The sequence below is a fragment of the Fopius arisanus genome, unplaced genomic scaffold, assembly GCF_000806365.1.
Source record: "Fopius arisanus strain USDA-PBARC FA_bdor unplaced genomic scaffold, ASM80636v1 scaffold00053, whole genome shotgun sequence".
In the NCBI taxonomy this organism is placed as follows: domain Eukaryota; kingdom Metazoa; phylum Arthropoda; class Insecta; order Hymenoptera; family Braconidae; genus Fopius; species Fopius arisanus.
The window spans coordinates 877,571-892,654 of NW_011887792.1; the positions used below are offsets into that span (position 1 = coordinate 877,571).

The 15,084-nt window shown below is 38.6% G+C and overlaps 3 protein-coding genes across 6 annotated transcripts; 2 read left to right on the forward strand and 1 right to left on the reverse strand.

The window, feature by feature from the left end:
* The first annotated feature begins 893 nt into the window (after positions 1-893).
* LOC105268125 (AT-rich interactive domain-containing protein 4B) lies at positions 894-8,597 on the forward strand. 3 transcript variants are annotated; one of them, XM_011307418.1, is made up of 5 exons: positions 894-1,144; positions 1,477-1,940; positions 2,071-7,253; positions 7,328-7,468; positions 7,556-8,597. In XM_011307418.1, the coding sequence occupies exons 1-5, from the start codon at positions 1,139-1,141 to the stop codon at positions 7,618-7,620; spliced, it is 5,859 nt and encodes a 1,952-aa protein (XP_011305720.1). In that variant the 5' UTR covers positions 894-1,138; the 3' UTR covers positions 7,621-8,597. The 3 variants fall into 3 exon arrangements, with proteins under 3 accessions (XP_011305720.1, XP_011305721.1, XP_011305722.1); XM_011307419.1 differs by having other exon boundaries at positions 1,477-1,931; XM_011307420.1 differs by having other exon boundaries at positions 1,504-1,940.
* Positions 8,455-10,178, reverse strand: LOC105268124 (uncharacterized). The gene is made up of 2 exons (XM_011307417.1): positions 9,695-10,178; positions 8,455-9,448 (listed from the first exon to the last, which is right to left on the reverse strand). The coding sequence occupies exons 1-2, from the start codon at positions 9,836-9,838 to the stop codon at positions 9,245-9,247; spliced, it is 348 nt and encodes a 115-aa protein (XP_011305719.1). The 5' UTR covers positions 9,839-10,178; the 3' UTR covers positions 8,455-9,244.
* Positions 10,179-10,275: 97 nt separating this feature from the next.
* LOC105268126 (pyruvate kinase PKM-like) lies at positions 10,276-13,369 on the forward strand. Of its 2 annotated transcripts, none has more exons than XM_011307421.1 (8): positions 10,276-10,339; positions 10,688-10,802; positions 10,876-11,274; positions 11,706-11,867; positions 11,934-12,109; positions 12,259-12,489; positions 12,823-13,045; positions 13,137-13,369. In XM_011307421.1, exons 1-8 carry the CDS (start codon positions 10,298-10,300, stop codon positions 13,352-13,354), a joined length of 1,566 nt encoding a protein of 521 aa, XP_011305723.1. In that variant the 5' UTR covers positions 10,276-10,297; the 3' UTR covers positions 13,355-13,369. The 2 variants fall into 2 exon arrangements, with proteins under 2 accessions (XP_011305723.1, XP_011305724.1); XM_011307422.1 differs by lacking the exon at positions 10,276-10,339 and adding an exon at positions 10,366-10,450.
* The last annotated feature ends 1,715 nt before the right edge of the window (positions 13,370-15,084 follow it).

Below are 15,084 nucleotides of genomic sequence, written 5' to 3' on the forward strand. Positions count from 1 at the left end.
TTCATTGGTTGATGCTGGTGGATTTGGCGGGTGTTGTAGAGGCTCAGAGGTACCTTGATTCGTCAATAAATTATTATAGACAGTTGCGCGGTTCGCACATGATTTACTCGTGAGAATATCAAACCTTGCATGTGAGTAATTGCAGTCAATATTTAGAAAATTCTGTTAGAAGAGATTGTTGTGGTTTGCATGAAGTGTTCAAGAAAAATCAGAATATTTCATGTAATTAAGCGATTTACGAGAATGATTTTAGATGAATTTATATTAAAAAACTAGAGAAAAATCTGAAACATTCAGTAAATCTTCGGGTCTGCCACTAAAAGGGTGGGAAAAAGTATCATCATTTTTCTGGAAACTGTACCATCCAACAGGGATTACTCTATTTTTTTTCGAGGCCAGTTTTTAGCCAATATCTTCGAACTGAAGGGGCATAGGAAGTTTTTCTTATAAACATTTTTTATAGAAAATAATGAAAGCTACAAAAAAGGTATTCATGAAAAAATCCATATCTTTCTTCAATTCCGAGATATTGGCTGAAAATTGGGCTCGAAAAAATGTAATCCAAATTTAACACTTTGCTCCAGAATTATTATCTTCAAGAATTTTTACGTAACATTTATTTATTGAATGTTCTCGGTCTGTAGTGGTGGGCTTTTATAGATTGTACAATTGTTAGTGCGCGGATTTTTTTCCACTTGAAAAACCTCCACACCATTTTTGAATTTGAATGGATTTCCCGCTGTTACGAAATGCTGTAGCGCAACTAGTCTCTTCCCATTTTTTTGTTTTTTTTTTTTCATGCGTTCGTAAATTCTCGGGGGCTCTCCGAGCGTTAGGTGCGTTTTCACGTTTTTGTGATCACAAAACTCGGGATTTGAGTGAAAAAGTAGTGGGGAAAGGAGGCAAAAGAGAAAATTATGACAAAGACGCAGGGAGACGCACGTACGTGAGCGGTCTACGTCTCCTGGAGAATTGCGTGATATCCAGTGCGCCCTGCCTATCCAGGGCTTCAAATTTTCCATATTTATAACAGATATCTAACTTTGTGGTATGTAATTACCGTACTTTTGTCAGTGGAATGGTTTACCGTTTTCTGGAGCTAATGTTTGGGTACATGGAGCTGAGAAAAGTATAGAAAATGCTGGTGAGTGCACGAGCCTGTCTAGAAATATTTTTCACATGTTATCTCGTATTATTTATCGCTCTCTGAATAATAATACCGTGTTGCTCACCTTTTTTTTATCGCGGTCTGGTCATTTCCACGTACAATCCTGCTTTTGTCCATCTGATGAGAAATTTCTCAACAGATGACAATTTTTAGGAATTCATCACACGTTGATTATCTGATTTTTGGGGGAAAGCGGAAAAATAATAGACGCAATATCATGTACGAATGAAACGTGGAAGATCGTTTTCTTTTTTCCAAAAAAAAAGCCTCACCATTTTAATCGGATGACTTACATTTTGAAAATGAAGAAATCATTTTCTTCAATATCTTTGAAGGGTGACGATCCACCGTACCTGTCAGTAGGCACCGAAGTCAGTGCCAAATATAAAGGTGCATTCTGTGAGGCAAAAATCCGCAAAGTTGTACGTTCGGTGAAATGCAGAGTAACATACAAGCAAGGCTTGGGGACTGCTACAGTGACAGATGACCAGATCAGGGGTACCCTGAGGGTTAGTGCATCCGTTGAGGCTCGACATGCAGACAAAAAGGAGTTCGTTGAGGCGACAATCACCAAAATTCAAGACTGCAGTCAATACACTGTGGTATTCGATGATGGAGATATCACAACATTGAGGAGAACTGCCCTGTGTTTGAAGAGTGGCAGACACTTTGCAGAATCTGAAACTCTCGATCAACTGCCATTGACACATCCTGAGCACTTTGGCAATCCCGTCATCGGTGGCAGACGTGGGAGACGCTCGAGGCAAGCACAGTGAGTTTTCTCTCACCAAATTCATATTAATAACAAAACTAATGTCTCTCTTCTCTTTTTTCTTTCTTGGTTCATTTTTTAATTTATTATTTATATTATTTTTCCTTTTTGTTTGGTTATCTTCTGATAGGGATGACAGTAGTGAGGACGAGGAGAGTCCACCCAGGGGAAGTCCATCGGGCTCAGGAGTTGGAGGAAAAGAAGGTCTGGAGACTGAGCCAGAGATAGGAAGAGTGGTGTGCGTTGAACTGGGTGATAAGAAGAAGAAAGATAATTGGTTTCCAGGACTCGTGGTTGCTCCAACCGCTCAGGATACTGTCAGGATCAGGGTCAGGGATGATTACTTGGTGAGGTCATTCAAAGATGCTAGATATTACACGGTTCCCAAGAAGGAAGCTACTGAATTTACGAAAGAGTTGGGATCAAAGGTTGAGAATAGTACTCTGAAACTAGCTGTCGAGAAAGCTCTTCTTTTTCTCGAAAAGGACGAACTTCCCCCACATTGGGACAGAGATTCCCTCTTCGGGAACTCTCTGTCAAGTGGCAATAGTGATACTGACGCTGATTTGGACTCTGATAGCTCTGATGACGAGCCTCGGGAGGAAAAGGACCATTTTGTAGCACAATTATACAAATTCATGGATGATAGAGGAACTCCCATAAACAATTGTCCGATGATAGGCTCAGAGGACATTGATCTCTATCGTCTTTTCAGAGCTGTCTACAAACTTGGTGGTTATAATCGTGTCACTAACCAGAATCAATGGAAATCCATAACAAGAAGACTGGGTTTATCCAGTCATGCAAATATCAGTACCCATAATCTTGTGAAACAAGCGTACAAAAAATTTTTACACTCCTTCGAAGATTTCTATAGGAAACTCGGCTGCACAATGGTGAATCATCCCCGAGGTGGTACTAGAAAACAGCGCCCAGGTAGGAGTCTCATTAGAGATAAAGATAGAAATACTCCAGTCCCTCCAATTCTCCAAAAGTCTGACAAAGAGAGAGACCCAGAAGATGACAAAAAATTGATTCCTGAAGAGGAGAAGAAGTCAGTTCCCCCTGCACCCTCTCCAGTCGAGGATGAGCCACCCAAACCGTCTGTCAAGAAGAAAGAACCTCCCGAAGAGCAATCCATCTCTGGTCCAGATTCTGACGTGAACATTGAGGCAGAGAGCACAGCTGAATCATCAAGCTCTGAAAAATCCCAGAAACCTTCGAGATTCACACCAGTTCCTTCTAATCGATCTAAAGCAATTACGAAACCAAAGGAGGAGCCTAAGAAGAAATCCCATGAGAAGAAGAAACAGGAGAATGCCTCATCTTCGTCCTCCACTTCGTCTCAGTCGAGTTCGAGTGCTTCGACTGTGGCTGTTATCAAAAAGGACAAGAGTAAAGACGAAGAATCAACCAAGACTCGATCCAAATCGAAAGAAGATACCAAAACCAAGGAATCTAGGGAGGCTCGTGAAATATCTCGTGACTCTGATAAAACCAGAGGCAATTCTACGAAACAACGGAGGATGACTGAGGATGATTTGAAGAAGCAGCAGAGAGGGAGAAAAAAAAGGAAAGACAGTGAAAAGTCAAGGGATAAGGATGATAACAGTGGGACAGAGTCTTCAGCGCCTTGTTACAAGGGTCCAATCCAGCTGGGCGATCGTCTCAAGGTTTATTACGGTCCGACTCATGAATCTAAAGTCACATATGAAGCGAAAGTCATTGAAATCCAACGAATAGACGAGGGAGCAGAGTTGGATTATCTTGTTCACTACACAGGCTGGAATACTCGTTACGATGAGTGGATAAAAGCCACGAGAATCGCCCAGAATTTTACACAAACCCAGGGACGAGTCAAGAGAACGAAAGCCACTCCTAGGCCACAGACTCCCAGCACCAACCCCAGTGCTGCTAAAGGCTCAAAGACTCCCAATCTTCAGCAGACAGGTAGGAGAAGAGCACAGAGTGTTGCACCTAGTGGTACCAAAAACTCTTCGTCAATCTCCTCCATTGGAGGTTTGTCCTCGTCCTCTGGTAATGGAAAAGACAAGGATAAAGACAAGGATAAGGACAAAGATAAAGAACCAACGAGATCAACTACACCACTTTCGATCGCTAGTTCAAGCTCCAGAACAAAATCACCAGCTACACCAGCTAGTAGACCAACTCGAAATGCAACGAGAAATGCTGAGCTGGGGATTGAATTGAGGACTAGGAGGACCCGGAGAATGTCTGGGCATACGGATCTGTCGGTTGCCACTGAGAGTGAAGATTCTGATGCCTATGAAACTGATAATACAGAGCCAGAACGTGCAAGAACGAGATCACGAGGTACTGAGGAACGAAGGAGAAGAGAGGTGAGACGAAGGGTTGAGGATAGGATAAAACCTGACGAAAACTCTGAAGTTGAGGATGAAAAAGAGGCTGGGGAAGAGCTGCCCAGGCGGACAAGAAGATTGAGGCGAGCTGTTAAGAAGATTCAGGATACTAAATCGGAGGAGGCGGAGAGTGGGGGTGGATTATTTGCTGATGAGACTGATGAGCCAGAAGAAAATGAAGATGATAACGAAAATGACGAGGATGAGCCGGAAGAGAATGAATCGGCCCCCGATGCATTTGAGAAGCCCTCGGGACCCGAAGAGACCCCAAAAGGCCGAGACTTTGATCTCAATCAAATTAGATCCGAATTGAAGGGATTCGACAAGGCTGTCAAGCTGGAAGTCATCAGAATGGAGCCTGAGAACTCTGGGGATGAAGATGTCAAACCCAAACTTGAGGATTTTGAGAAAGACGTCACGCTAGAGACTAAGGAGATAAAGAAGGAGGAGGAAAAAGAAATTGAAGTTAAGGCTGTTGTTGAAGAAGTTGTTGTTAAACCTCCAGCATCACCTTCTCCCACGACTGAAGATGTTTATGAGTTCAAAGAACCCGAGCCTTTTGAATTTGAAGTTCGGAATAAACGAGATTCAGGAGGTGACAAGGATAAAACTGGATTGAAGAAGAGAGTATTCGATGAGGAACTCAAGAGTCCCAAGAAAAAGCAGAAAACCACACCCCCTGTTGCTCCAAAGGAGATTAAACAAGAACCGATGCCGATAGTATCTGTGGCGAGCTCCACTTCTGGGGAAGCAGAACCGAAGAAAAAGCCGAAGAGATTACCAGTGATAAAACGTACAGAGGACACCGAAAACACCGAGACAAGTGTCATTAAATCAGTTTCCAAAGAGTTTGATAAATCTATTGATGTAAAAACGATTGTTCCTGTGTCTTCCACAGTGTCATCATATGTTCTTGAAGAGTCTACAAAATCAACATTAAATTCCGACGCTTTGTTTCTCAATATATCTGGCAACGACGAAAATATTGTTGATGGTGATGATGTAGAAGATCGACTGGTGATTTCAGAATCAGAGATTACAGAAGTCGATGAGAAACCGAGTGTCACTTGTCCATCATCGTTGTACACATCATCAGATGTTGAAAAAAATGAATCTGTAAAAAGTGATGAGAAAAAATTGGAATTGCCATCAACGAGTAAGGACAAGGAGGATAAAGTACTGATTCCGGTGAGTTTACTTTCAAGTACAATAATTGTATCGAATCCTTCTACTGTCATATCCAGCACCGTTTCGTCAGTTGCATCAGCCATGGAACGAAGGATCCTGGAGGCTAAAATTCCATCTGTCATGTCGTTGATCCCAAGCACAAATCTGGTACCAGCACCCATCAGTGCTAGACTCCCTGCAACATCGACTATTGAAGAGAAACTCTCAGCAGCAGCTCTGGCATTTAGACAGCAGAAACCAAAAGATTCGAAACGAGATGAAGATGCAGAACTGAGAAGAAGAGACAATCTTAAGAAAAACGACAGTGCAAACAAACGGGGCAAGCAAATTAGTGAATCAGTGGATTCACACAATTTGAAACAACAGAGACCTGAGGAGAAGAAAAAGGAACTGGAAGAGAGCTCTTCATCGGATCTGTCATCAGATAGATCTAGAGAGAGAGAAGTGAGGACAGTGATAAAACAGAAGGAAGATGAACTTGAGCAATTGAAACTGCGGAAAGACTCGGAGATTAAAAAACCAGTGGAAACTAAGCTCGTCGATTATCGTCGAGGACTCGAAAAACGTCAGATTGATCCACTCAAAGAAATACCAGAACAATCGGTAGAGCTCGACAAACAAAAACGAAAGAAAGTATTGAGTCAAGAATTCCTAGACTCCACTGACTCGAGTGATTCCGAACAGAAGCTGGTCATTGACAATTCTGAAGATAAATGCGATAAGATGGTGAAGACGGAAAAACCTGAAGTCACAGCGACCATCTTCGACGGGAAGATCAAGACAAATTTAGCAGAGTCGATTCCTCCAGAGCAAGGATATCAGCTGGACCAGAAGAGTAGTTTATCGACCGTTGTGGTTAAGCAGGAGGAGGAGGGTGAGAATATGAATTTGCTGTGTGAGGAAGAAATTCCGGGATCACCAGCACCAGCGATGGAGGTGCTGGAGCAGGAGGATGGTACTGACCGAGACTTGGGGAAGGATAAACTTGACAAGAAGATTGTTATACTCGAGATGCCATTCGCAAGTGCTCCGACATCAGGTGCTCAGAGTACGAGTCAAGGAACGGGATTGTCAATGACTGTAGCGAGTTCCTGTGGCATTCAAGGGGCATCAGGCCATGGGATATTGGCAGGAGGTAGACAACAAGTGGTCCAAGCAGTACAGCAAGTGCAGGGAGTTGCAGGAGTGCAAGCCCTTCAGGTAATTCAGAATCCAAATAGAAGAGAAAGTAATGAAGCTGCGCCTGTTATGGATAATACACCACCTACTACACCTGATTCGACAATCTCCAATATCTCAGAGTCCCCCAGGGGAGAGGAGAGAGCTGGTGTGTCTTCTCCAACGTCTGAAGATACAGCCAAGAGCAGGGAAGAGGGGGAGAGTGAGGAGGCCAAAGCCAGTGGGTTTAGTGAAGGGATTGATAATGTGGGTGGCAGTTTAGGGGGCAATGATGGGGTCAAGATAGGTGGAGCTGTGAAAAGACCCGTTGAGGATCCTGGAACACCCAAGAAGAGGAAGAGGAATAGAAAAAATTCCGAGTGTGGCAAGGATAAAAAAGGTGCTAGGAGCTGTGGTCGGACCACTAGACAGGGACCCGGGGGGAGTGATAGTGATGACACCAGTGAGGGCTCCAATGCTGGGGGGAGTGGACATGTCGAAGGGGTGGAAGGTGTCGTCAATGGGATGGAGACAGCTTTAGGCAGGGATCAGAAATCATTGAAGTACAATTTCTTCGTGGATCTTGGTGAATTTCATTGTTATTTTATTGTTATTCGTATTAATTCGATTGCTAATATTTTTTCAAATTCTCGTTCACAGATCCTGAACTCGATGGATGTCAAAGGATAGCTGTTCTTCAGCAAAAATTATCAGAACTCAAAAAGACGTACAATATTGTAAAAACTGAGTTGGCAGCAATCGAAAGGCGGAGGAAAAAATTGAGAAGGAGAGAACGTGAAGGTAAATAAAGTGATAAGGGGGAAATATTTCGATACGTATGAGTTTTGGGAAATAAAATTAATTAGGAAATAATTTGTTAAATTTCAGCTAAGAAATTATCAATAGCAGCAATGAAAGCTGCTAAAGCCGAGATGCAACAGGCCTGTGCTTAAAGGGGATTGAAAAATTATCATTCGAATACAATAAATCATTGGAAATATGGAGGAACCTGTAAATAGCGGAATTGAAGTTATTCACTATCTCAAGCGCACTTTAAAACAAAGTTTATGAACTTTGATTGTTCAATCAATCTATTTCATCATTTCTCTATAACTATTGTTATTGGAAACTGTAGATACTGGGCAAGGAGTAGCTAATTGTCCATCATCTATTATTGATAAAATAACAAACAAGAAAGTGTCAACCTCGGAATCTTTGCTAAATCGAAATTGGACTTTGGAAAATGCAATTTACAATCGATTTATCTAGATCATAAATAAATCGAATTGGTTAACTCAGTTTATTATTGTTTGAGTTAAAATTGTACGTGTACAGAAAATATTGAAATTGTGATTTTTATTTTTATTTGATTTTGTTTTCGGTATTGTAAATAATTATCTCTCGTGTTTGGAGCTGAAAAAAATTAGTCAATTTGATAAGTACTTTGCAAAGATTACAATTGGGGCCTGATATGTACGATAGAGGAGAAAGAGACAATTAGCTAAAAATTTAGGTACCATTAGAAAAAATGAGAAAAATTCTCTTTTTATTCTCGTACGATATCTAGATTATAATCGTGTGAATAATTCTGATTAAGAGTTTCCTATTTACAGTTTATGATACGAAAGAACGAATCAATTGTGGAATATTAGGTGTTTAGTGTACACATTAGATGATAAAAGTGTTTTTCCAAGGGTTGAAATGCTGAGGAATGCTAAAAGACGCCAGATAATTGTAAAGAGCATGGAAAAATAAATAATAATTGGAGGAAAATGGTTGAAAGAGGATTTTATACAGCAATTTAATTTTATTACGTATTTACTTAGGGGATTATGAGTATTTTAAAGATGTTCCTTTTTTTAAATACTCCCTTCTTACATAAAAATACATTATATGATACAGTAATTGTACAAATATAATTGTTATCGTACATGAATGTTTTTATTACCTGAAAAAAAACCTTGCTAATGGACGTGGATTAGATTTAGATTTTCGAGTTGAAATGGTGATTCGGGACCTCTAACGGTAATGCAAGGGTAATTGGATATTTCAATTCATCCTTCGTAATAATTTTTTTGGTTCTCAAAATAATTAAGTACACAATTATAGTTGCAACTCCAAATTTTAATAAAATTATCTAGATTGATTCTACTTGATTAAGTGATCTACTCACAATGGCATTTGTCAAAAATTTTTTACAGATTTCCTTTAAATATTATATTTAAAAAAATAAAATAAAAATAAGGATTTCAATGATTTTACACATTTCATGGAGAAATATCCAGTGGAAGATGGTAATAAAAAAAAAACAAAAAATTGGTTAATAGAAAAGAAAAGGATTTCGTTTGGCAAGATGAAAAAATGGTAAAAAATAAATCATAAAATAATGTTTAGATTATTTATGGACATTCATCCTAACAAAATCAATAAATTCGCCTAAAAAATGATAATTATATGTTTTCGATGATTCAACAGCTTAAATTATTACACAAAAAATTGAAAATACAAGGACTTATGAGACTTGATTGAGCGAAGATTATTATCGATCATTCCTCATGAATTAAATAGGACAATGTGTCAACATGGAGGTGAATTGGAGGCTGGTGCAGCATCCACCGTGACAGTGCTCGTTGTTGTTTGCTCCGAGACTTCTTTCATTTCGGAATCCATTCCTAATCGTTTTCTTGCGAATAATATTTTCTCCATGAGCTCGTGATGGGCCTCCAACCTTTCGATGCAGTGTAGACAGGCCGTTTTCGGTAGAGGATCATTCATTTTTATCTGTAATAATATTTTATCCCTTGATTTTTCTTTTGAAATTGTTTATTCAAAATTTAAGACAAAAATATTTGCTCCATAACAGAATATTCAGTAATAAATTCGAGCCAAGGTGATAAAGGATCGCTTCAAATTTATTTCTTGAAAAAATAAAACACACGTCGGATCAGTATTATTGTTTGGATAATGATATTCACCATATACTATTTATTCGGTGAAAGTTGAATGATGTATAAACAATTTGCTCACCTCAATCGGGAGATAGGCATTAATTTTCTCAGCGAGTTTCATCCTCTCGCCCTCCTCCCCATAAATATGTATAACAAAACGATTCATTTTACTACAAAGTCTGCATATGAATCCAGTAATAACGGCTTTATCAGTGCTACCCATTTTTTAATAAATTTTCTTTAAAAAAAAAATATATATATATATCGCTCACTCCCACGCACCTCAGCTGAAACGTCTGTCACACTGACACAAACTGACTGTCTTCGTTTTTTCTTCCTCCACTCAAAATAAACTTTACGAACCCTGAACCCCTCAAATTTTGACTTTCAGCCAGCTGAAATTACTGGGATATTATCAAAAATTATCCAAAATAACGGTGGAATGAAAATTGACTTGATTCGAAAGTCTTTCCATTTATTTTAACCGCAGAACAACTCAAGATTTGTTTATTATTATACACAGATTAGGCAGAAGATTTTTTGTCTCTTGGGGTGCTTTAAGGGGATTAAGGTAGGTTTTTATGTTAGCGATCGACGAGCACTGAAGAAGATAACTGATTGGATTTTACTGGCAGCAATTGGGGGAAATGTGCAAATAGTAGACCAGCTGAGAAAAGTCGAGATGTCTTCTGGTAGATGGAACTACGGGGATCTCCAAGAGCGGGTAATGATCAGCTGTACCCAAAATGTTTAAATTCAATACAATTTTTTTCCCCCAAATGAATCTAATAATATCAACGAAATCCCTTTTTATCTCCACCCACTAATGCCCAGGGTGAGTCAAACAAATATCTCACGTTTACTCAATTAAATTTATTTGAGTTTAACGAGAAAATGTAATGAACGATCAATCATAATCACTAGGACGTACGTGACACATACATTAAGGGGAGTAAAAAAGATGAGACGGATGAAACGTTTTCAAGTTTTATTGATTTTCATTAATGGAATTTTTCCATGTTAAGTAAAATTGAAATAAAAAATTGAACATTTGATTCATGATGTATTGCAGATGATTGAATTTCAAGATGCAGTGTACGAGGGCGCAGGAATTAACAACGAGATGAAATTGAATGTTAATTATCGTCCAAAGCCCCTTCGATTGACTGGAATCATGATAAATCTTGGTAAACAAAAAAAAAATAGTTTCTCAATTTTTTTCTACTCGATGACCGAAAGAATCATCAAATTATTGCTCAGGCGAGAAGATTAGGGAAACCTCGGAGATCATGGACTTGATTTCAAAGAATGTGGATATAGTATGCCTGAATGTCTGTTACAAGGACCTAAAATGTCAGGAAAAAATGGTAAACAATCTTCGAAATGGAATTGAGTGTCTCAGCTCTCGTCCTGGTTTAGCCTTCAATCCTCCGGCTATTGCATTCGATCTTCCCGGACCAGATCTCCAGATCAGGGACATGAATACTCTAGAGAGAACAGTGCGATTATCCGCGGGACATCAATTGAACATTTTCATACAGGAGAATACCGAAAGAATTGGTGATGGGAAGGAAATCGGTTACTTTGGTGTCTGCTGTCCTGAGTTACCCACAATTATGTTGGACAGAAAATCTGGCTATGTGGAGATTGATAAAATTGGTTTCATATCTCTCATAGATATTTTAGGGGTGTTTACACCCTTAATTAACCCGAATTAACGTTTCTTTTAATTTTTCTGGGAAATTTACAGTGGGATTGGTGTGAAGACATATAGTTTTGTCGTTTGTCATTATTTAATGACTCACGAAGGTTCAGGTGGTGCCAGCATTTTTCTGCCTTTTCTCCAAACTTTCAACTCTAAATTTTAAAATTACAAAACTGTAGAGGAAATGCATGAATATTGTCGCACCACCACAAAACTTCGTGAACCATTAAATAATGACCAAACGCAAAACCATTAGATTTTTTAATATTAATCCCATCGATAATTTACCAAAAGAATTTAAAAACGTGAACTTTAGTTATATAAGGGTGAGGAACATCTTCAAAGATTTTATCGTCTTTCTGAACTCTATTTCCATCATTTATAGAGAAAGAATGCGTTCATCACGTATCCCCAAAGGAGGAACTAGACGAAAAATATGAAGAAGCCATAAAGCTCGCTCTGGACCTTCACATCGATTTTTTAATAATTTCACACGTTGAAAATTCAAAGACAGTATCTGATATGAAGATTCGTGTCCGTAAATTAGGCAAGCCTAACAGCCAGTGGCTAAATTCTGCCATTAATTGATTATTTACTATTTGTTTGGTTTTAGGGAGCCGACCAATTTGTATTCTCGCGAAAATTTCTTCACCCCAAGAACTCGAGAAGTTTGATGAGATTTTGAAGGCATCGGATGGCATCCTGATCGATCGAGAGTCTCTCCAGATCGGAATACCAGTAGAAAAACTAGTTCCTACCCAGAAATCGATGATAGCAAAGTGCAATGAGGTAAATACGAAATCTATCACCTACGATACTCATCGGTTCTGCTAATAAAGATAAACTAACAGCTCCATAAATCAGCTCAATATGAGCCTCCACATCGTACGATTTTATCTCTTAGTTTATGATTAATTCTTATTTTTGTGGTAATTAAGGTGGGGAAAGCTGTACTGGTAACGTATCGCGTGGCCGACGACAATTCAACAAAATTGAAGCTCGAGTCTGTGACAAACGCGGTATTAGAAGGAATAGACACTATTTTCCTTGCCAGTCCTATATTTGATCTGAAAAATACCATAAAAGTCTTTGAGGACATTGAACTCGTCTTACGTAAGGCCGAGGCTGCTAGATGGCACAGACAAATTCTTCAGTATTCAAGTTACAAGGTATTTCTATAATTTTCTTATTTCTGTACCTTTTTCCGCCTCTTCATCCATTTCGCATTGATAATTACATTTTTTTTACTGGTATCAGGAGTTTTTGACGTGGGTACTCCGGCAAATAAAGTTGAGTAGAGGTCTTAGTCGTTTGAACCCTTAGGTTGTGGGGTGAGAGATTGTGAGATGAAAGGAATAGCGGTGCGATCTGAGAGTTTTCTAAAAAAAATATCAGAACACGGATGATTAGTGTCCTTGGGGCTTTTGTGTCTCTGCTGCTCTTTGCTATTAGCTTTTAAGAAGTAATGTTTTTAGTTTGTGAAAATTTATAATTGATTCCAGAGGACAATTCCACTGGATCCAACCCACGGAATGGCAATCGCTGCTGTTGAGATGTCCATGAAACTGAATGCCTCGGGGATAATAGTGACAACGACAACCGGACGAACTGCGATGCTCCTCTCGATCTATCGGCCATCCTGTCCAATTGCAGCCGTCACCAGATATGGCATTACAGCACGATGGCTGCGGCTGTACTTTGGTGTTCATCCTATCCACTATAAATGTCAGTGATTTTTGTTTCCCTCTCCATTCCATTAGATTTATGAAAAACAGTCCAGTCACTCTCTATAACGGCTCATTTGGGATTTATCCAGGCTCACCGGATCCCGACTGGAATCAAGACTTAGATTGTAGAGTGGAGCGTGCTATGAATTACTTGAGACAGTGGAAATACATCGACACAGGTGACCCAGTCATTGTTGTAAGTGGGTGGCGTCGTGACCACAGCTTTACCCACTCTATTCGGCTCGTTTATGCACCACCTGCTGCATTATCCAAGAAGTCTGATGACTTTGAAGACACTTGGTCATAACCATCAACAGAGACCTAATCAGAAATTCATGCATAAGAGTTATTTTATCATTTTTTTACACTCATTATTTTATTTATCGATTCACCATAAATATCAAGTGAAATTATTTTCTAAAGTTCTTCTCATTAAGACTCAGTTGACATTCCATTGAATATTTTAATTGAAAAATTATCTATCATCGGAAAATAGTCATGCATCGTGTAATCTCAATAACCCGGCATATGTGACACTGCCACCGGTTATCTACACTATCAATGGCAATTACCTCGCAATCTCTCACGCTCACTGCACCCAGCTGTCTGAAAATCACATCTTCAAATACTAATCAGCCATTTCGGAATTCTGTTTTTGAAAAAAAAAAAGAATGATTTTCAGAGCTGGATAGAGTATCGTCTGAGTTTCTCATTAGGGAAGTTCAAATGGCGTATTCAAATCGAATGCCCTTTGACAGATTCAACAATTCAAAATGACCAGTCGATAGTACTGATTAGATACGCTTCACAAAACTTTTTCGATTGGTAAAACCACGAGTCACACGTGTGAAGAACAAAGAGATTATTTATCTTCCTGGCATGACGAGTGATTTTACATAGTTCCATTAAGTTGTTTTTGTTTTTTTATTATATATGTGGTATTTGAAAGCTTTTGGGAATACTTAATACCCTCCAACGAGCTGACCACCCACGTATCCACCACAAATGGGTCATTATGCTCACGAACAACTTTAACCTTTAGTTACATATGTTTTCTGAGGTGAATTAGAATTTCGTCTGTATTCTGTGGAGATAGATCTAGAAAATTGGTCATTACTTCAATGGCCTTGATTTTCGCCAGTAGTTTTGTAAGCCCTGCCTTATGATGATGACTCTTTTCCTCGAATCCCGAGGTTATTTATTTCTACTTTACGCTCGGATAATTTACGACGTATTTCACCGATAAATTTTCGTCTACCAGGTGATACTAATTAATATTAAAAAAATAAGTCAAGCGCTCCGTTCCTGTTCCCAGAATGAAAATTCCCCGGAGATTTTAATGGGATAATTCTCATTCACCCTCCTTGCTTATTAGCAAAATTATTGAAATGAAAATTAATTAATTAAGGAGAGAGGAAATAGAAAGCTTACGGAAGTTGCTTTTGTCATTAAAATAATTGTCTCGATTGAATGATTCGGATTATTTAGTGTTATAGAATCACAGGTTTGTAGGGGTCGTAACCCTTGGCTGGGCTCAAGGGGCTAATGGAATTCATCTCACTACTCATCTGGCTTAGCGACGGAAAATGATCGAGTGGGATGAAATCTTTTTAATTCTACAGATCTAGATAAATCCCATCATTTAATCGTTCTAGCCCGAAGGGGTTCCCCTAAATGTTTTTTTTTAACATTTCATTTTTATTTTTTATATGTATATTTAAGTGTAAATTTTTTCATTTATTTATTCATCAGGATATAAAGATAATGATCATAATGATTGTAACTCTAATGGAAATACTGAAAACTATAGAAAATATTTTTAACCCGCAAGGAGAATTCCTTTTTTAGATGGGTAATTACCTTTTTTTTAAATATTCAATCACTTCTTTAAAAACAATTTCATGATTCTTTTTTTTTCACTACATACCGGAGAGTCGTTCATTTTTTGTTAATAATATTATTAATAGAATAGTGATTAAATAATTATGAATTATATTATTGGGAACACACAAAGAATATTAAATACTTATGAATAGA

Coding starts and splice junctions, on each gene's coding strand:
- LOC105268125 (XM_011307418.1), top strand. Junction 1,941..2,070: donor AGACGCTCGAGGCAAGCACA/GTGAGTTTTCTC, acceptor ATCTTCTGATAG/GGATGACAGTAGTGAGGACG. Junction 7,254..7,327: donor CAATTTCTTCGTGGATCTTG/GTGAATTTCATT, acceptor TCTCGTTCACAG/ATCCTGAACTCGATGGATGT.
- LOC105268126 (XM_011307421.1), top strand. CDS start 10,298: ATGTCTTCTGGTAGATGGAACTACGGGGATCTCCAAGAGCGG. Junction 11,275..11,705: donor TGTGGAGATTGATAAAATTG/GTTTCATATCTC, acceptor CATCATTTATAG/AGAAAGAATGCGTTCATCAC. Junction 13,046..13,136: donor TCATCCTATCCACTATAAAT/GTCAGTGATTTT, acceptor GGATTTATCCAG/GCTCACCGGATCCCGACTGG.
- LOC105268124 (XM_011307417.1), bottom strand. CDS start 9,838: ATGGGTAGCACTGATAAAGCCGTTATTACTGGATTCATATGCAGACTT. Junction 9,449..9,694: donor ATGCCTATCTCCCGATTGAG/GTGAGCAAATTG, acceptor ATATTATTACAG/ATAAAAATGAATGATCCTCT.